The sequence below is a fragment of the Artibeus jamaicensis genome, unplaced genomic scaffold (assembly GCF_021234435.1).
Source record: "Artibeus jamaicensis isolate MK-2021 breed Jamaican fruit bat unplaced genomic scaffold, CSHL_Jam_final contig_482, whole genome shotgun sequence".
Taxonomy (NCBI): Eukaryota; Metazoa; Chordata; class Mammalia; order Chiroptera; family Phyllostomidae; genus Artibeus; species Artibeus jamaicensis.
In genome coordinates this window covers 144,916-161,824 of record NW_026521857.1, presented here as the reverse complement: position 1 = coordinate 161,824, position 16,909 = coordinate 144,916, and the positions used below count along the sequence as shown (strand labels likewise).

General features: G+C 35.7%; 2 protein-coding genes across 6 annotated transcripts in view; one reads left to right on the top strand and one right to left on the bottom strand.

Annotated features, from left to right (window-relative positions):
• PRPF4B (pre-mRNA processing factor 4B) overlaps positions 1 to 5,506 on the top strand; it is a 36,855-nt gene extending 31,349 nt beyond the window's left edge. For 2 of the 5 annotated variants that reach the window (XM_037133136.2, XM_037133134.2), the window contains exon 15: positions 843 to 2,342. In XM_037133136.2, coding sequence (XP_036989031.2) covers positions 843 to 1,046 — 204 coding nt within the window. In that variant the 3' untranslated portion in view covers positions 1,047 to 2,342. Of the gene's footprint in view, positions 1 to 842; positions 2,343 to 2,652 lie in introns of those variants that run through there. The other 3 variants (XR_005080812.2, XR_005080810.2, XR_005080813.2) reach the window with 3 other exon arrangements.
• A 3,693-nt stretch (positions 5,507 to 9,199) lies between these two features.
• Positions 9,200 to 16,622, bottom strand: FAM217A (family with sequence similarity 217 member A). Its single transcript, XM_037133139.2, has 6 exons — positions 16,538 to 16,622; positions 14,863 to 14,947; positions 14,685 to 14,698; positions 13,628 to 13,702; positions 13,475 to 13,533; positions 9,200 to 10,667 (listed from the first exon to the last, which is right to left on the bottom strand). The coding sequence occupies exons 1-6, from the start codon at positions 16,598 to 16,600 to the stop codon at positions 9,449 to 9,451; spliced, it is 1,515 nt and encodes a 504-aa protein (XP_036989034.2). The 5' UTR covers positions 16,601 to 16,622; the 3' UTR covers positions 9,200 to 9,448.
• Between the last annotated feature and the right edge of the window lie 287 nt (positions 16,623 to 16,909).

Below are 16,909 nucleotides of genomic sequence, written 5' to 3'. Positions count from 1 at the left end.
TTTGGTCTGGCCTCCCATCTACCTTAGTGATCTTTTTGAAAACAAATTTGATCATATTACTCTATGCTTAAAAACCCTTCACCAGATTTTGTTACCTAGATAATATACTTAAATTTCTCACAGTGACAAACTAAGTCCTCTTTGGTATGAACTCTGCCATCTTCAACAGTTTCCCCTTTCTTCACTGCACTCTGTAAACCCTACCATTTCACACTTGGCAAATAGCTGAGGGGCCTGCTGTTGCTGTTTCAGACCCTGAGGCTTCGTTCACAGCCATCCTGACCTTACCTGCTTCCTGAACTTCCTCCTCCCCTCAAATGTACTCAGCTCTAAGGCTCAGGTGAAATACATACTCTGTCTGAGCCTTTCTAAATATCTCCAGGTTAAAGTAAGGACTTGTTTATTTTGGTTGGCCCCATTATATTATGTGTCCCTAACTTTGTCAGCACTTACAGCTTTGCTGGGCCAACTAGTGTACATGTTTGTTCCCGCTTCAGAGTGGGAAAAAGCACAGTTCACACAGCAAGCATTTACTGTTTTTTTAATTACTTAATATTTTTGAACTCTCAAATTTTAAAGTTTTAGAGTTCTAATTCTGTTACTATTTTTTCAAAATTACATTACAGAATGATGTTTTTAAAAAAACTCATAACTTGTTAACGTTTTTTATTTGTTTTCTTACTGCTTCTTGAAAAGACATAGAGGATAGAGGCAGCCACATAAAATATCCAAATGAATAGATGATATTCTTACACATTAGTATTTTTGGAAGACAAAACAAAATGTGTTACATGTTTTTAGTAACTTCATTTAGAGATACGCATTTTAAAAATTATTTTTAGGAGAAAGTTACTGTCATGAGCACCATTAATCCAACTAAGGACCTGTTGGCTGACTTGATTGGGTGCCAGCGACTTCCTGAAGACCAACGTAAAAAAGTGCACCAACTAAAGGACTTGTTGGACCAGATCCTAATGTTGGACCCAGCCAAACGAATTAGCATCAACCAGGCCCTACAGCATGCCTTTATCCAGGAAAAAATTTAAACGAGATGAAGAAGCTCCAATGGTTTGAGTAATTAAATACAAAGACTGAAGAAATTTCACAGCAGTTTATTAATGTATATAAACTTATAAATATTTCTCCAGCAAATTTGAGGAAGCATGATATATTTGAATTAACACCAAGGGTGATATTCTTTTAGAAATGTTAGTTAATCTGTTTTGTGTCTTATGTGAAATTTCACTGTAGAACTGTTTTAACTGCCAAGACTGCACAAAATTATAGTGCTAATGTATATGGTTGCAGTTCACATAAAAGACAAAAAAGCATCTGTTACAAAATAAGTAGTAATACTGGGTGGTTGATTTATTTTTAGCAGACTTGGCTTCATTTTGGTCTTCAGGTAAAATGGCCAGCATAAATGCTGTTTATATTCACATTTTCCTAGGTGTGTGTGTGCAGGCCACAGCAGCATGCCCTTGGTGTAGTCATTGCCGAAGGGGTCTGTTCCTTCTTGAGCCTGCCTGCAGGGACGGTCTCCTCTTTTAAGCAGGTTGTGTACAACATTCAGTACACTGAAGGTAAGCTAAACCATCAACATCACTGGTATTTTAAGATGTTATTTTATTGGAACAATTGACAAATGAGGATATTAGCTTTGTGGCAGAATTCCCTGCATGTGTGATAACTGATCTTGTTTTATTTTTTTGGCATTGCAACTGTGGCATAGTTACAATTTCTGTTCTATTCATCACATTTAAAATTTGAAGAGTATGCGCTTGATGGATAGAGCGCCTTCAGTGTACTGTTTCTTAATTAACTTTAATTTTTTAAAAATCAACTTGCTATAGACTTTATACATTTTGTTAAATACAGTTCCTAGTGACATAGAAACAATGCGTAGTTTTCATTTACTAAATTACAAATGTTGAGGCATAATTGAAAGTCCTCATTTAAAAGTTAGATAGACAACATAATGAAATTTTTAACTATTTGTATGTCATTTTGAAAGTGTACTGGTTTATGGTAAAAGTGTTTTTCATTTGTTCATTGTTTTCATTATTTGTGATCATGTTGTCTTTCAATACAGGCATAAACCTTCCACTCTTGAACAAAGCAGCTGCTTTTTAAAAGCGGTAATTGCTTCTTTACCTTTTATTTCTTTTGTAAATGAAGCTTTTCTTTAAGAATGTGACTTTAAAGTGTTGTCTATTGCATAAACAGTTGACACTCACTTATTGTAAAGTAAAGATTGTTCTACTGCATGTGAAGTGGACCATGCAGATTTCTGTATGTTCTCAGTATGCATCACTAGATAATAAAGTCTTTTGTGAACAAGGCATTTGTAGCCATTTTTAAAAATTTTTGTCTTCAGTGCTGGTAAGTCAGGTAAACCATAAATAGTTAAAAGTAACCTTTCCTTTCTTCCTTAAAGTCTTAAACAGAATTATTTGCTAATAAAGATGTAAACCTAGCCAAAAGTTTATTATTTTATTAATAATTAGGATCCTAATTATTTCATCAAAATATTCTACAGATATTGTCAGCTTTCAGTGTAGTGAGATAATTCCTGTAGGTTATGGGGTATAAATCAGGATTTAACTAATGTTTCTGCTATTTTCTCACTTTTCCTTTTGATGGTGCGGAAAGAGAAAAAAGGAAAACGGGGCACAGGCCATTCAACGCCTTCTCCAAGGGGTCTGATTTGCTGAGACACCAGCTTCACCTTCTTAACAAGGTTATTTCTGACAGCATGTGTAGATAAACATTTAGCAACAGTTTAAAACAAAAATCATGTAAATCAGCTTGGTTTTGCAACACAAAGGAATTGTATTTTTAACATGGTGGAAGAGAATTTTCAGAAATTTATGTAATCTTTTCTGTTTGGGTCGTAAGATTAATTCTTGTCTCCCTGAGGAATATGGAAAGTAATCAGATTTTAGGGGCTTAAATAATATTTTTAAATTGTAAATGGGATTTTTTTATTCACCCAGGCACTAATTACCACAAGCATGCACATTTTGGTGCATTCAAGAATGGAAAATCAGATAGCAGCATTCTTCTGGTGGGTTTTGCTCCATTTAAAGACATGAAATGAACTACAGCCAGGAAGGTGATAGATGATATAATAAGCCAACTTTGATTCTATACCCCATCTCTTCACGATTTAGACTTACTTAAATAAATACAAGGTGGTGTTCATCTTCAAGTAGAGTGAAGCCTTGTAAATGAGGCATCACTGGTGCAGCTTTCTACCTTAAATGGAATGGGTAGAGATTTTCCCACCATTATTTACTTTATTTTGGTGATAATATGCTGCATATTCAAATCTTTGTAATTATTTTCACTCAGAATAACATACGATGCTTCTGGTGACTTTTATAGCTTCATTTTATATAATTATTTAAGTAAGTTAACTTCCACTAGAAACAGTTCATCTTATGCCTTCAAAACTGTTACATATTCTTTAAAAAACAAAGTTGCTTGTTACTTGTTCTTTGTGTTTTAGGTGCAGCTCAGTGGAAGATGATGACAACCAGAAGACATGAGCTAAGGTTTCTGTTCCATAAAAGATTAAAAAAAAAAGAATCCTTCATTTAAGTTTTGTCTAATTTTTTAGTTTTCAGCATTATGATTTGGGTTTCATTAATGTTTGGTACTTAGAATAGTAGTGCTATTGTGTTCATTTGTAAAGTGCTTGTTTGATCATGCTCCTGCCTCTTCCCCATCTTCCCTTCCCTAAAATAAAGATAGTGGTCAAATTTAGTGGTGTAGAAGACTCTTAAATGGTGAGATTCCTTATAACATAAGGTTTTCAAATTTGGCTCCTATGGATTATTATTAGGGAAACAGCAAATATCAAAATAGCATACATCAGAACTTAGTCTTGAGCTTTAGATTTCTTACCTCCTTGGCAACTCTGTAAAGATTTAAAAGAATAGAATGTAAAAGGGTAGGAACTGGAATTTTGGGAATACTATTCAACTCCTGTTTAATACTTTATTCTCCAACATGCCCTTCAGTAATTTGTTTTTGACTATTGCTCCAGTCATGGTCTTAAAGGAAGCAAAATAGTTGGAACCATTGTTAATTTTTCTTCCTAAGGGAGATGAGAGGTGATATGGCGTAGATCTTTTATATGCTCGAATTAAGCATTCCTAGATTAATCTATTTGACAGGAACCCTACAAACAGTATATACATGATACTAGAGTTCCTAGTTTTCCTGAGGAAGAGATTTGGAACTCTGCAAGAGCTCTGTGAGATTGAGGTCATTTTGTGAATGATCTTTTAAAAGCCCACATTCATGTTTCAGAGTAGCTGTGTAGTTTTCAAATACAATTATCTCTTGAAGTTTTTGCTTTATTATACTTTATACCAAAAAGTGATAGCAAGTAAGTCAAGTGATTGTCAGACTTCAGGGTTCATAAGTCTTAGGGCATAGCTCCTAAAGATTTCATAATTCTTTATGTATTTGGGGGAATAGTTGAGATTTTAGAAAGCATACACATTTTAGACACCATTCTCTAGGTAGCCCTTATTCTTGAAGGTTATCAGAAATGAAGTTGGAATTTTAAGGCTTCGAAGGCATGGAGCATCTTGTTATAAATCTTGAGATTGTCCCAGTACTTGTTTTCATCCCTAAATCTTCCATAGCATCTTGTTCTCAGTGCCTATCATTCCCCTCAAAATTACTTTTTTCCTCAAAATAATTGTTTTTTATTAAAAGAGTTTTTACTTACAACCATTATAATTACCACTTTCTACTAATTAATGAGTATACAGGATATTTCTACAATATGAAAAATTTATGTTTTATGGTATGTGGTAGAGGCAGTGAAATGTTCTCAGATTTGTGTCATGTCTGAGAACAAATACTTTTCTTGGACTTACTCTGTCATCATTTTGTAGCAGAACTCTAGCTAGCTTGGTAGAACTAAAATCTCTGAAATGAAACACAGAAATCACATACATGAACATTTAGGCCAAGTAGTTAAGGAATGCCCTTTTAAATCTTGGAGATAAGAAAGAAGCTAAATATTCAAATATGTAGCTTCTTCCCTTAGTTGTAATGACATCATTAGAAATTGGGTTTCCATAAAGTATTTTTCTTCATAGTGTCCTAGTTCAAGCATATATTCAACATGAATTTTATCATGCTTCTCCTAGATGGAATGTCCTTATAGAAATGTTCAATACAAATTCATCTGTGTTTTTTACATGTTAATAATGTACATACACTAAATTGAGTTTTGAAATGTTTTCCAGTTATTTTGATAGATATCATCATGGCACCTTTAATTGTTCTTTTCCTTTTGTATGTAGGGTAAGGGACTGTTCTTCTGAAGAATCTTTCCATTTAGTGATCAAGATATGGAAGCTGAAATCTGAAAATACTCACCATGTATTCTGTTTGTGATATCATTTGAATTGTAACTTGCATTTGAGTAGCAATGTTCCCAATCAACTTGTTGGGAAAACATAATAAAATATGCCATTTCTTACTATATTGTCTTGTTTTTCCTTTGCTTGCTTATGTTAAGTTTTAGATTAAAGACATCATTTCTTACCTGATGTTTCTTAGGTGCTGTTTCTTAGGTGTTGTTCACAGATATGCTTCAAAAAATATTCCGTGCTAAAACATGATTGGTAACTGCTGGGTTAAAGTTAAATATTTAGTTTAAAAGTTCTCAGAAGACATCTGGTGTGCTCTGTGAATCTCAGTGAAGAGGAAAGGTGTGGAGGGAAGCTTACCAAACTCCTGGGCAGAATCTACCCTTTCACAGAACTACAGCTCAGAAACACCCCTTTTAGTATGATTATCCTTTCAAACATCAACATTTTTTGCAACAAGTGCAGAACATACACCGAAGGGTATTCATGATCTTTTTACATGTATTATTTTCTTTTCTTTTCTTTTCTTAGTAATAGAAGCTTAATAAGCAATGAGATAACTCCCTGTTCTATAATGATTTAAATAAATGGCTTTGCCCTGATTGGTGTGGCTTAGTGGATTGAGCACCAAACTGCAAACCAAGGGGTTTCAGGTTCAATTACCAGTCAGAGCACATGCCTGGGTTGCAGGCCAGGTCCCTAGTATGGGGTGTGGGAAAGGTGACCACACTGATGTTTCTCTCCCTCTTTCCCTGTCTTCCCCTCTTTCTAAAAGAATAAATAAAAATTTAAAAACATGGCTGTATTGCAGATGGGTTAGCCTGACAACTTTCAGTGTTCCCACTCTGTTCTCTCCTCAGGAAATTTCTTGAGCTTTTGAAAACAGTGAATAAAATACTTAGGATGTCCTGTGAATCTTTAACACATGAAAAGCAGGACTGGAGGATGGAGGGCCAGAGTGTGTGTCTGGCTTTGTAGAATATCCTCCACCCACCTGGAGCTACCTGCCACTTAGGCCAGTAGACTGTTCCGTCAAGTCCTTATATTTATAAGAAATAGGGCGAAAGGCAGTGGCTCTGGATAGTCTTGTAAAGACCCTGATTACAGTTTTCTACTTGGGCTGGCAGAGGACTAAGCTACATAATTTTCTAAAGTGGCTGATAAGGAAAAGTCATGAGATCCTGCTGTTATTAGGGAAAGGAGTATGTGTAGTGTATTAGATTAGGGAGGGCAGTGTAAACGAGAAAAATGGCTGTGTTAGGGCTCAGTTTAAACATTACTGGCAACTAGTTTTACTAAGCATGATATTAAAAATTATTTGCTTTATAACAAATCAGCTGCTAATGTATTTTTTACATAACTATATTTAGAGCAATTTTGAACTCTAATTGAAAATGATCTGGTAGGTAGGTGTTGCAGTAGCTTCTTTTTTTGTTAGGTTTAATCGTGTCCTAAATAAAGTAGTCTGGTTGTTTCTAGTAAGAAGTTTACTGGTACCTATCAGTATTGCCCCGACCCCCACAACCCACACCCTTAAAACAAAAGCAATCCGTAGTGCATGATTAACCCCATGGAACCTCTGGCAGACTGACCCCTTTCTACCTGTACCTCCAGAATGCTCCTCCCTACTTCCAGTTTTCCATCTCCCATGCTTACTCCCACTCCTGGTTTTACTGCAGTCCAGGGTTTATGCCTGCTGGTGCCTCACTCGTGCCTTGTGAGGTGGGGCGTTGTTAATCTGGTTGAGTTGTTACTCCAGTGACAATTCAGTGCTGAGGGCAGCTCCTGTTCAGTCCTGTGTCATCCCTATTTTTAAATCTTAAATTTTGCCACTTTATTTAATCTTCATGTATAAAAAGCATTTTTTATCCACGAGATAAAAAATACTGTATCCACCCTACAAATGAGGAAACTGAACAGATTAAGGACCCTGCCCAAGGTGTTAGAACTTGTTAAGTGGTAGAGCCTGGGTTTGAATTTAGCTGTCTAGCCATGGAGCCAGTGTTTGTAATTGCTATGTCATGCTTAAGAATCTTCAGTGATGGATAAAGTCTATCCCTTAGGCACTTGGAAGGGTATCTACTACAGTGGTTGTTCAGGATACAATGCTGAACAGAACAGTCATGTGTTTCCCTGAGATTTTACAAATAAAAATTGTATCACTTCAGTCCTAAGGGGATAAAATCCAAGCAGGTGAAGAAAGAGAATGGGTGCAAAGGACTGGTCAATGAGGTTCATGATTCAAGTTAGAACTTCGAGGATGAGTGTAAAAAGAGTTGATAGGGGAAAGATCAGTGCCATTTGGAAAGTAAGTAAAAATATAAGTTCATAATTGAGTTATCCTGTGGAAGGGATATTACACCACTTTGGATAATGATGTTAATTGTATAGGATTTAGGTGAAAATGTATAACAAGGTGTCCCGAAGAGTTAAATTTACCCTCTATCACTGTGTTGATAGGGTTCCAGAAAATTCTTTCAATTGAACATAAAAACGAAGCACTTTCTTTGACCCCTGCCTGTAAGAAAACCGAGCCTTACTCTTTGAGTAAGATAAAGCAACTACAGTTGCTCTACTCAACATGAATTATCCTTTAATTCATGACATACAAATATTTCATCTTATTTGGGAGGATGATACACAGAAAATCCCTGACTGCCTTTGTGTGTGGGATTGAGGAGAGAACCCTTTTATTTTTCATGTTTACCTTAGGGTAATGTTTTAAGTTTTAATTGTAGCTTTATTTTAATCTTCAAGAAAAAGTAAGTTCACCAACCATTCACTCAAACCAAAGCACACTACCTATCCCCCCAAATATCCAAAACTCTAAGTGTGTTACATTAAGTTTTTCCTTTACAGTGTGTTTGCAAGTGTGATCTGAGAAACCACCTGCATTAAAATTGTCTGGGATGCAGTGCCCAGGCCCCGCTCCCAAAGATTGTCTCTGTAAGCCTGCAATAAAACCCAGTGTTCAACTTTTTTGTTTCCTTGCTTCTTAGGGGCAGTGTCAATCAGTAGTTTCCCTTTTCACCAGTTCATGAGTTAAGCTTTAGCTTATTTTGAGTTTCAACTAACCAAGGGTAAGACTTCAAGCAACAAGAGTCTTGGGGTAGGGCATGAGTTTCATTAACCTGAGATTCTGGCTGCCCAGCAGACAGTAACTTTTCTCATTTTTCTTTGGACATTGAAAAACAACTAGATCTGGAGGGATGAGGGAGTAAGGGGGAAAGAAGGAGAAGGGTCAAGTCAAAGAACATGTATGAAAGAGGCCTGGACAAAGACAACTGGGGGGGTGAGGGAGGACTGAATGTGGAAGGTGGGGGTAGGCAGGGCAGGGGAGAGCCATGGGGGGGAATGAGGACAACTGTAATTGAACAACGATAAAAAAAATAATAAAAACTATTAGACTTGAGTAAAGAGGGTTGTTTCATTCCTAAACCTACAGTTAGGCCCCAAAGAGAATTGATCTTATTTTCAAATGACGAGCTCTGAGAAATAGAAAGTTTTTTTCACAGCAGAACCTCAAGGATCTTGTATATTAATTTAACAAAGTAGCAACTTATTTTGCTTTTAATGGCCAAATACCTAAGGACATATCAAAACAATAGACAAAAGAGATTTTGGAGATGAGAAAGAAAAAAAAAGTAACAATGGGAATAATTTTTTTTAAAAATCACTGGTAGAGATAACTAACTCTTATGTGTATATAATTGAACACAGGAATAACTACAGCAGCAATAAGTCAATTATACCATTTATTGATGATGGAATTATACTGGGAAACAGTCACAGCAGAAGAACGATCTTTTGAGTGGAACAGTTTACTAAGTAAAATGTTTTGAAATATAACATGCAAAAGATTGTCTAATATGTTACCTTGGGTTGATACATAGACTGATCTCAGCGGTGGTTTCACAAGTTCCACTCCATGAGCACATCAAGTAATTTGTGTGCCTGTGTGTGTTTAATACCTGCATCTCGAAATGGTGAGCCATTTTCAGCTGGGCTTCTTGGGATGAAGTTGCTTACATTGAGACATAAGGGGGGAAATGCTATTTTTGCTCAATGGGTGAGCACTTACCCTTAGCCATAAATGAAGGTGATAAACAGTATCGCTTTTGAATGTAGAATGGTCTGCTCAATACTATGTGTTTTCGGTAAAGTTTCTTTTTGGTCCTTGGTGCCTTGATTTCTTCTGTGTGATTTTCAGGAAAAGACAAATTTATGGGTGAAACTGGTATTAGAGACCTTGGTGGCAGACAAGGTCTTGCTGAGACCTCTTTAACCAGTGATTGAGTTGTTTGGGCAGTAGTAGGGTTGGTTGAGAGTTCTTGGCATGGATTTAAAATGGAGCTTTTGGGATTCTTCAAGGCATCATAAGTTGCCATCAAATGTTTTGTTGTGGATGAACCTTTTAGAGATGGTGGTTTAGAATTCCATTTATAGTTGCCAGCACTGCTCCAATTCCATTGTGAAGCATTTTGTTCAAGCTTGTAAGAATCAGAATTATTTTTTCTTTTTTCTCTAGTTTTATCTATACAAGTTGTCTGAAGACTTACAGAGTCAGAAAGTTTTGGCTGTCTCAGTTTTGGTATAGTTTTGGAGGAAGAGGGTCGTTCAGGAGCTGCTGGAATACAGAAGGTAGTTTGTAATCTTGGCCTCTCTTTTTGTATAGTCGTATGTTGTAATCGTTCCAATTCCAACAAACGAGTTACCAAATGTTCAATACAGCTTTCTGGAGATTCCACTGTTGCTTTCCAATTTTCAGATTTTGAGAGGGCTAGTTTGTGCAAGTCCAGAGTATTGAAAGGAGGAGGGAGAAAATTAGGATATGGAAATACTTCACTTGGTTCTTCTGTGAAAGATTCTTCAACATTTTCTATCGTTTCTGGCTTTAAGTTCAGGTCCATCTTTTTAAAATAGCTGAGTAAAGTATCACTTGCCTTTTCATTTTCTGATAAATCACTTTCATCTGTTAAATTTTCTTCTACACTGCTGTTTCCATATTTCAAATTCCAATTTGGAACAGATAAAGTTTCACCATTGTTGTTTTCTATAGTTGAACATAAATTAACATGAGCCTCATTTCTGTCTTTAAAAAAGTCTCCGTCGGCATAGGGCCAGCAGAGACCTACTGATGTCGGCAGTTCAGAGTAAGAACCAACTTGCTTATCAACTGGAGCACTTGTTAGTGAGTGGTTCAGAGTGAAGAACTTTATGGGATTGTTGGTTGTATTAAAGCCAATTTCCATAGAAGGTTTTTTGAAATCCCTTAAAAATGATTTAATTAATGAATGGCTTGTTGACCAAAACTGAAATGCTATTAAATAAGAATGAATAAATAACCTTTATTTAAGACTGGTTAAAGTTTAGTTCCTAATGGCTATCTACCTATCTTAACAGAATATGTTAATTTTCAAATATGCTCTTATTCTATACAACTATATACATTTTAAACTATCAATTAAAATATTAATGGGGCATCCCTTATGATGCAGAAAATGAAGTTATTATAACTACAAATGGCTAACTGTGGCTAGGAATGGCCACTAGGTTAAAAGTGGTTAATTATATCTATTTGCCTATAAATACTTTGTACATGCATTTATGCTGTCTGAGAAGGAGGCTTTCCAACTCAATCTGAAATTATAGTGAAATGTTATTAACCCAGAATTAGATACAAGTAAACTCTTAAAGAACACAGTTAGGTTACCTACCGGATAAAGGGTTTTACTTTGTGGTCATTGTGGTTTTTAAAAATTATTCTAATAGAAAAGGAATCAAAATAATGTATATCAAACAAAAATTACCCCAGATATAGTCCACAGTAATTTTCATCTGATGGTGCTTTTTCGTTTTAGGAGCAAAGACTTCTGGGTATTAGATTAAAATGAAACTGCAAAAAAGCCAAGCCACAGAATATTCAGGTTTTTTTAGTTTTTTAAATAGAAATACTGACATTGAAAGATTTGATCCACTAATTGGATCAAATTAATCCTATTGTTGAGCCCTCGTTGGTGTAGCTCAGTGGATTGAGTGCTGGCCTGTGAACCAAAGGATTATTCCCAGTCAGGGCACATGCCTGGGTTGTGGGCCAGCTCCCAGCAGGGGACACACAAGAGGCACCACACATTGATATTTCTCTCCCTCTCTCCTTTCCTTCCTCTCTAAAGATAAATAAAGTCTTTAAAAAAATTAATCCTGTTGTGATGTATGTATATATACATATACACACATTATATAGATGATAGATAGATAGATAGATAAAATGGAATATATATTCTATTTAGCTTTTAAAGCCAGTTTAAAAAATTTATGCATTTATTTAAATATTAGGTATACTGACTTGCCTTTGGAAAAAAAAACAGGAAAACCGCTTAAACCTACAATTGGTAATAGGCACAATCCATTCATGCAGTAAAAAGAGCAGGGGTCTGGAGACAAAAGACCTGGGTTTGGCCCCTTTGCCACCAGGGAGCATAAGGGAAAGAATACCTTGGAGGTGAGATAAGAAATAAAGTGATTGATTAAATGAATGGACTTTGCAAAAATGTTAAACACTGAATGAAAATTACTGTTACTTTGATTCTCTTTACTTGTCAATGGTGTACTGAGGAGAAAAATCTCCATAATAAAATATTTCACTGATACCAAGTTTTCAACTCTGGTTGAAATATTATTAGGCCTTCCCAGTATTAACAGCAAATGCCTAACAAACACATTCTTCCCTTTAGTCCTGACAACAACCCCATGAAATAGGCACTCTTATATTCTACCTTTTATGGGTAAGGAAACTGAGGCAAGGCTGGTTAAGGTCACACATCTAGAAAATGGCAGAGCTGAGACTGAAACTCAGCTGGTGGGATCCCGTGTCTGAGGTCCCAGCCTGTACTTTGCTGTTTGCTCTTCTGCTAGTTAGTTGGACAGATTTCATTTCATTTGACCTCTTACCTTGAAATCCTTGTTCCCAGCTGAGTTCATTCTAGTAAAACTAGCCTTGCCTATTTCCATCAGCTCCAACATTCCCTTAGAACATTAATCAGTACAACCCTTTAGCACTTTCTGATTTCACCCTTCAAAGTTTAGGAGTGGGTGAATTTATCCAGAGCCTCTGATTGCTACAATCAAACCAACCACCCTACTGTCAAAACTAGATACAAAAAAAAGGAATAGAACTCAAGTCCATTAAATAATACTCTGTATATAAAAGTGACACATAACAAGCCCTGGCTGGTGTAGCTCAGTGGATTGATTGCGGGCCTGTGAACCACATGATCGCAGTTCGATTCCCAGTCAGGGCACATGCCTGGGTTGCAGGCCAGTTCCCAGCAGGGGACACAGGAGAGGCAACCATACATTGATATTTCTCTCCTTCTCGCCTTCCCTTCCCCTCTAAAGATAAATAAAATCTTTATAAAAAAGTGACACATAACAGTGTTCAAAAAATAATAATTTCCGAATAACAACCACCTGTATTTTTAAGAATCATTTTAGCTGATTCTAATGCACACTAAAGTTTTAAGAACCAAAAAATAAGAATTCAAATTCTATAAGGTCTCAGAAGCAATATCCTATTGTGGTTATGAGCACAAATCAAGCTACTTTTTTTATATTCTGGTACTACCATTCATTAATTGTATGACTTTGAGCAAGTTATTTACCTTGTCATCTGGCCTCAATGTCCTCATCTCTAAAACAGGGATGATGAGAACAGTACCTGCCTTATAGGATTGTTGTGAGGATTAAATGCATTAATACATATAAGAAATTGTTCCTAGCACAGAGAATATTACAATACCTTCTTATTACAAGTCCTTTTTTCTTCAGTGAGAAGTCTAGACTCTCATCCATCAAACCCTCACTGGAACAGCACAGTGAACTCTCAATGACCATATGACGATGATCTCTGTAGTGTCTGCCAGCCACTCTCTATTTTAGGGTGAGTCTATGATTTCCCATTATTTGCACCCACTACTTTTTTGTGGTTCTTTTTGTCCTACTACTTTAGATAAGTAGTTGACTTATCTATATTTAAATTTATCACACTAATTTAGGGGTTTACAAAAATATCCTCTTACCTGTTATCCATGGTACTTCCTTTGTCAAGAGGATAACTCCATAACTGACATATCCTATTCTGATAACAGAAAAGCCATGGACAACATTTTAGCAACTGCATGCATTTTTAAAAATAATACTTTATGAAAAGAGGATGGTGAATAAAATCCCACCTGTGTTCTTTTGTGAGCATTCTCTGACAAATTAAGCTCTAGCATCAGTTGCTCTACTGGCATCTCCAAATGGCTCTATAAAGCAGCAGAAGACTTTTAAACACAATATATCTCTGTTCCCCACTCCTGTTCTAAGACTATATAGTTGTTGTAACTAAGGAATATATAGTTTCATCTAAGAAATATATAGTAAAATCCTGTAATACTCCTTTATCATTTGTTTTTACTGACATCAGCAAGAATTAGTATAATCTTATAAGTACTAACTACACAGTGTTAACTATGAGCCTTGAATATTAAGATGATCATATTTAACTAACAGTTGAGTGTTTTATATTTTGATCCAAAAAAGTAAATGAAAAATTTATTTTCTCACTACTTCGAAACAATATATTAACCATTTCAACTGCTTTAAGATACCTAATGGCTGAGACCATTTTCCTTTTGGCAATGACTAGAAAATACTATATTCACTATAAAGTTAATTTCCATTTATAGAATTGTATATTGAAAAAATTTAACATATCCCTGGCTGGAGTGACTCAGTTAATTGGAGCTTTGTACCAAAATGTTGCCTGTTCAATTCCTGCTCAGGGCACAGCCAGGTTTCAGGTTTGATACCTGTTGGGGTGCATATAAGAAGGCAACCATTGATGCTTCTCTCTCACACTGATGTTTCTCTCTTTCTCTCTCCCTTCCTGTTTTTAGAAAGCAATGAAAAAATATCCCTGGGTGAGGATTAAAAAAAAGGAAAAAACTAAAGGACACATAGACAAAACCAAGCTGGTGGGGGGGGGGAATCAGGTGGGGGAAGGTGGGAATGGCTGGGGTGGGAGGGGTGGGGGAATAAATGCAGAAAAAAACCAACATAATAAAATATTAATTTAATGATCAATTTGCAGTCTTGTAAAAAAAAACTAATGGCTTTCTCTTGATTAAAGAACTCTACAGAAATGAAATATAAAGTTCAACTTTGAGGAAAGATTTTTTAAAAGAACATACAAATAATTGCAAAATAATGTTTTGTGAATTATTAAAGCCAAACATTTATCCTTACCTTGTTACTTTTGCCTGAAAGAATGTATATAAAAATAATAATTAATAGTTACATAAAGCTAGTTATACTAAAAACAAACCCCCTTTAATATGAATGGTTATTCATATTATACAAGTGAATATAACTTTTCATATATTTACAAATATAAGTATAAATACACACATCTAGGATTTCTTACCACCTGCTGCACTATCCCTTCCAGGTGGGAGGTTTTTATTTTCAGGATCAGGTACTTCTGAATCCAAATTCCAGTGAGATAAATTCTAAAACAATATTTGTTTTAGGATAAAGTTAACGTTAAAACTTTAAAAGCTTAAGTACATAATTTTACATGTCCTTTGGGTAAAGTGTAAAAAAAAGGCACAAGGCTTCATGAGTCTCCCCCACCACCAATAAGGGTACTACCAGCTATTATCAGCTTGATTACAATTATTAGTCAGGAAATGGAAAGGCTTTTACAATAATTTATGGTTTTGCTCTCATTTTGTTAAAAATAATGGCACATCAGTTTTCAGAATTGAGTTAAAAATATAATAAAATGTCCACTTCATTGTATCTCAGGTACATAATGGCAAATTCACCAAATCTTCTATATCTGAGTACCAGATCTGAAAGCCTATCTAATCTTTCCATCGACCAAAGAAAATTCTCTAATCTTTACATTATACTCAACACTGAACAGCTCACTACTCATTCTGGACTACAGTTGTTGAGAAACACTCAGGAAGTACTCAAAAGTCAAAAAATGAGTCAGAAGATGCACCAGCATTGATTGAGTATTTATATTCCAGACATTATACTGAGTGCTATTGGTAAAAGTGTGCAGTGTGGAAGAGAGTATTGTAATCATTTATCCTGGAAAAGAAAACACGAAGAGGTGATTAGTTAATTTTTTAAAAGCAAGTTTTTAAGGAACAAACTCAGTTGTATTCTATCTCAAATGAGGAAATCCTTTGTAAATTAAACTCTAAGCAATGCACAAATAAAATGTCAGGTAGCATTAGGTGTCATCTCCACACTAAGGAGGAACAGGGGGACATAATCCCACATATAGAACAAAGATTTAACTGATCCACAAGGATCATCTCCTGATAGGAAGGAGAGTTGAACCTTGGAAGGTAGGCTGTAGATTTTCTTTCTCTGGTAGTATCTGAAAAATAAAATTAGTTAATTATTCTCTGCTCTGAAATGATATGTTTTAGGTGTAGTCTCTATGTAAGACTTACCTGAGGAGCTTTTTAAAAATAATACTCTGAACTCTCATTCAGTAGGATGAAGACACGGCCCAGTTATTTGTATTTTTAAAATGTCCCCGACATTCTTGAGCTCCTTTCAGCTATGTCTGTAACCCTGGTACACTTATGTGCAAAATAACATGTGAAAACTATGCTTAAATTCACATGGTCCAGGGAAACTGATGAACTGTGCTGTTGAGATCATGCAATCAAATTAATGTTACTAAGTTTGTCAACTGGTAAAGAAAGTCATCAGCCAGCCACACATGAAGCCAACTAGAGTGCAAACTCCTTACAGGTTGCTAGTTGGTCATTCTTTTTGACATCCCACCTGCTTTACCAATATTTTCCACAAAATATGTGTGAGAAAATAAAACAAAATCCAATCGTAATTAGAAACATCCCAAAATTTGGAGAGAAGCTAGTTAATTTTGCCTTTGTTACAAGAAATAAAAATTTTCCATTTGATATTCCAAATGTGCCAAGAGGAAAACTCAGGACAAACTGCTCACAGAAAGACATCAACAAGGGGTCTCAGCAATACGATTCAATGGGGTTTAGATCTTAACCAACGGGAGCTGCGGCCCAAACATCCAAGGCCAGTAGCATCTGCCATACCTCATGAGAGATGTTTGACACACGCAGGTTGGTGCTGAAGTTCTCACCATTTCTTCTCCCCATTTTGCTGGTTTGTTTCCTTAAAATCCTATACAGGTTGTGGAACAGACACATTTATGGGTAAGATACAACAATGATTTTTAAAAAGCATGAACTTTGGCTTCCCATCTAAAGGAGGTATAAAAAATATTTGGAAAGCAGAAGAAAGGGACTATGAGGGTAGGGTGGGGGTAACGATGTAAAATCAACCAAAATCAAGGGGCAATCCAGACCAAAAAAAAAAAGTAGGTGGGGCATAGACAACGGCACATAGATCTAGCTGACAGAAGGTTAGGAAATTAAGGTCTAAGGTGACGAAGGAGATAGTATCAG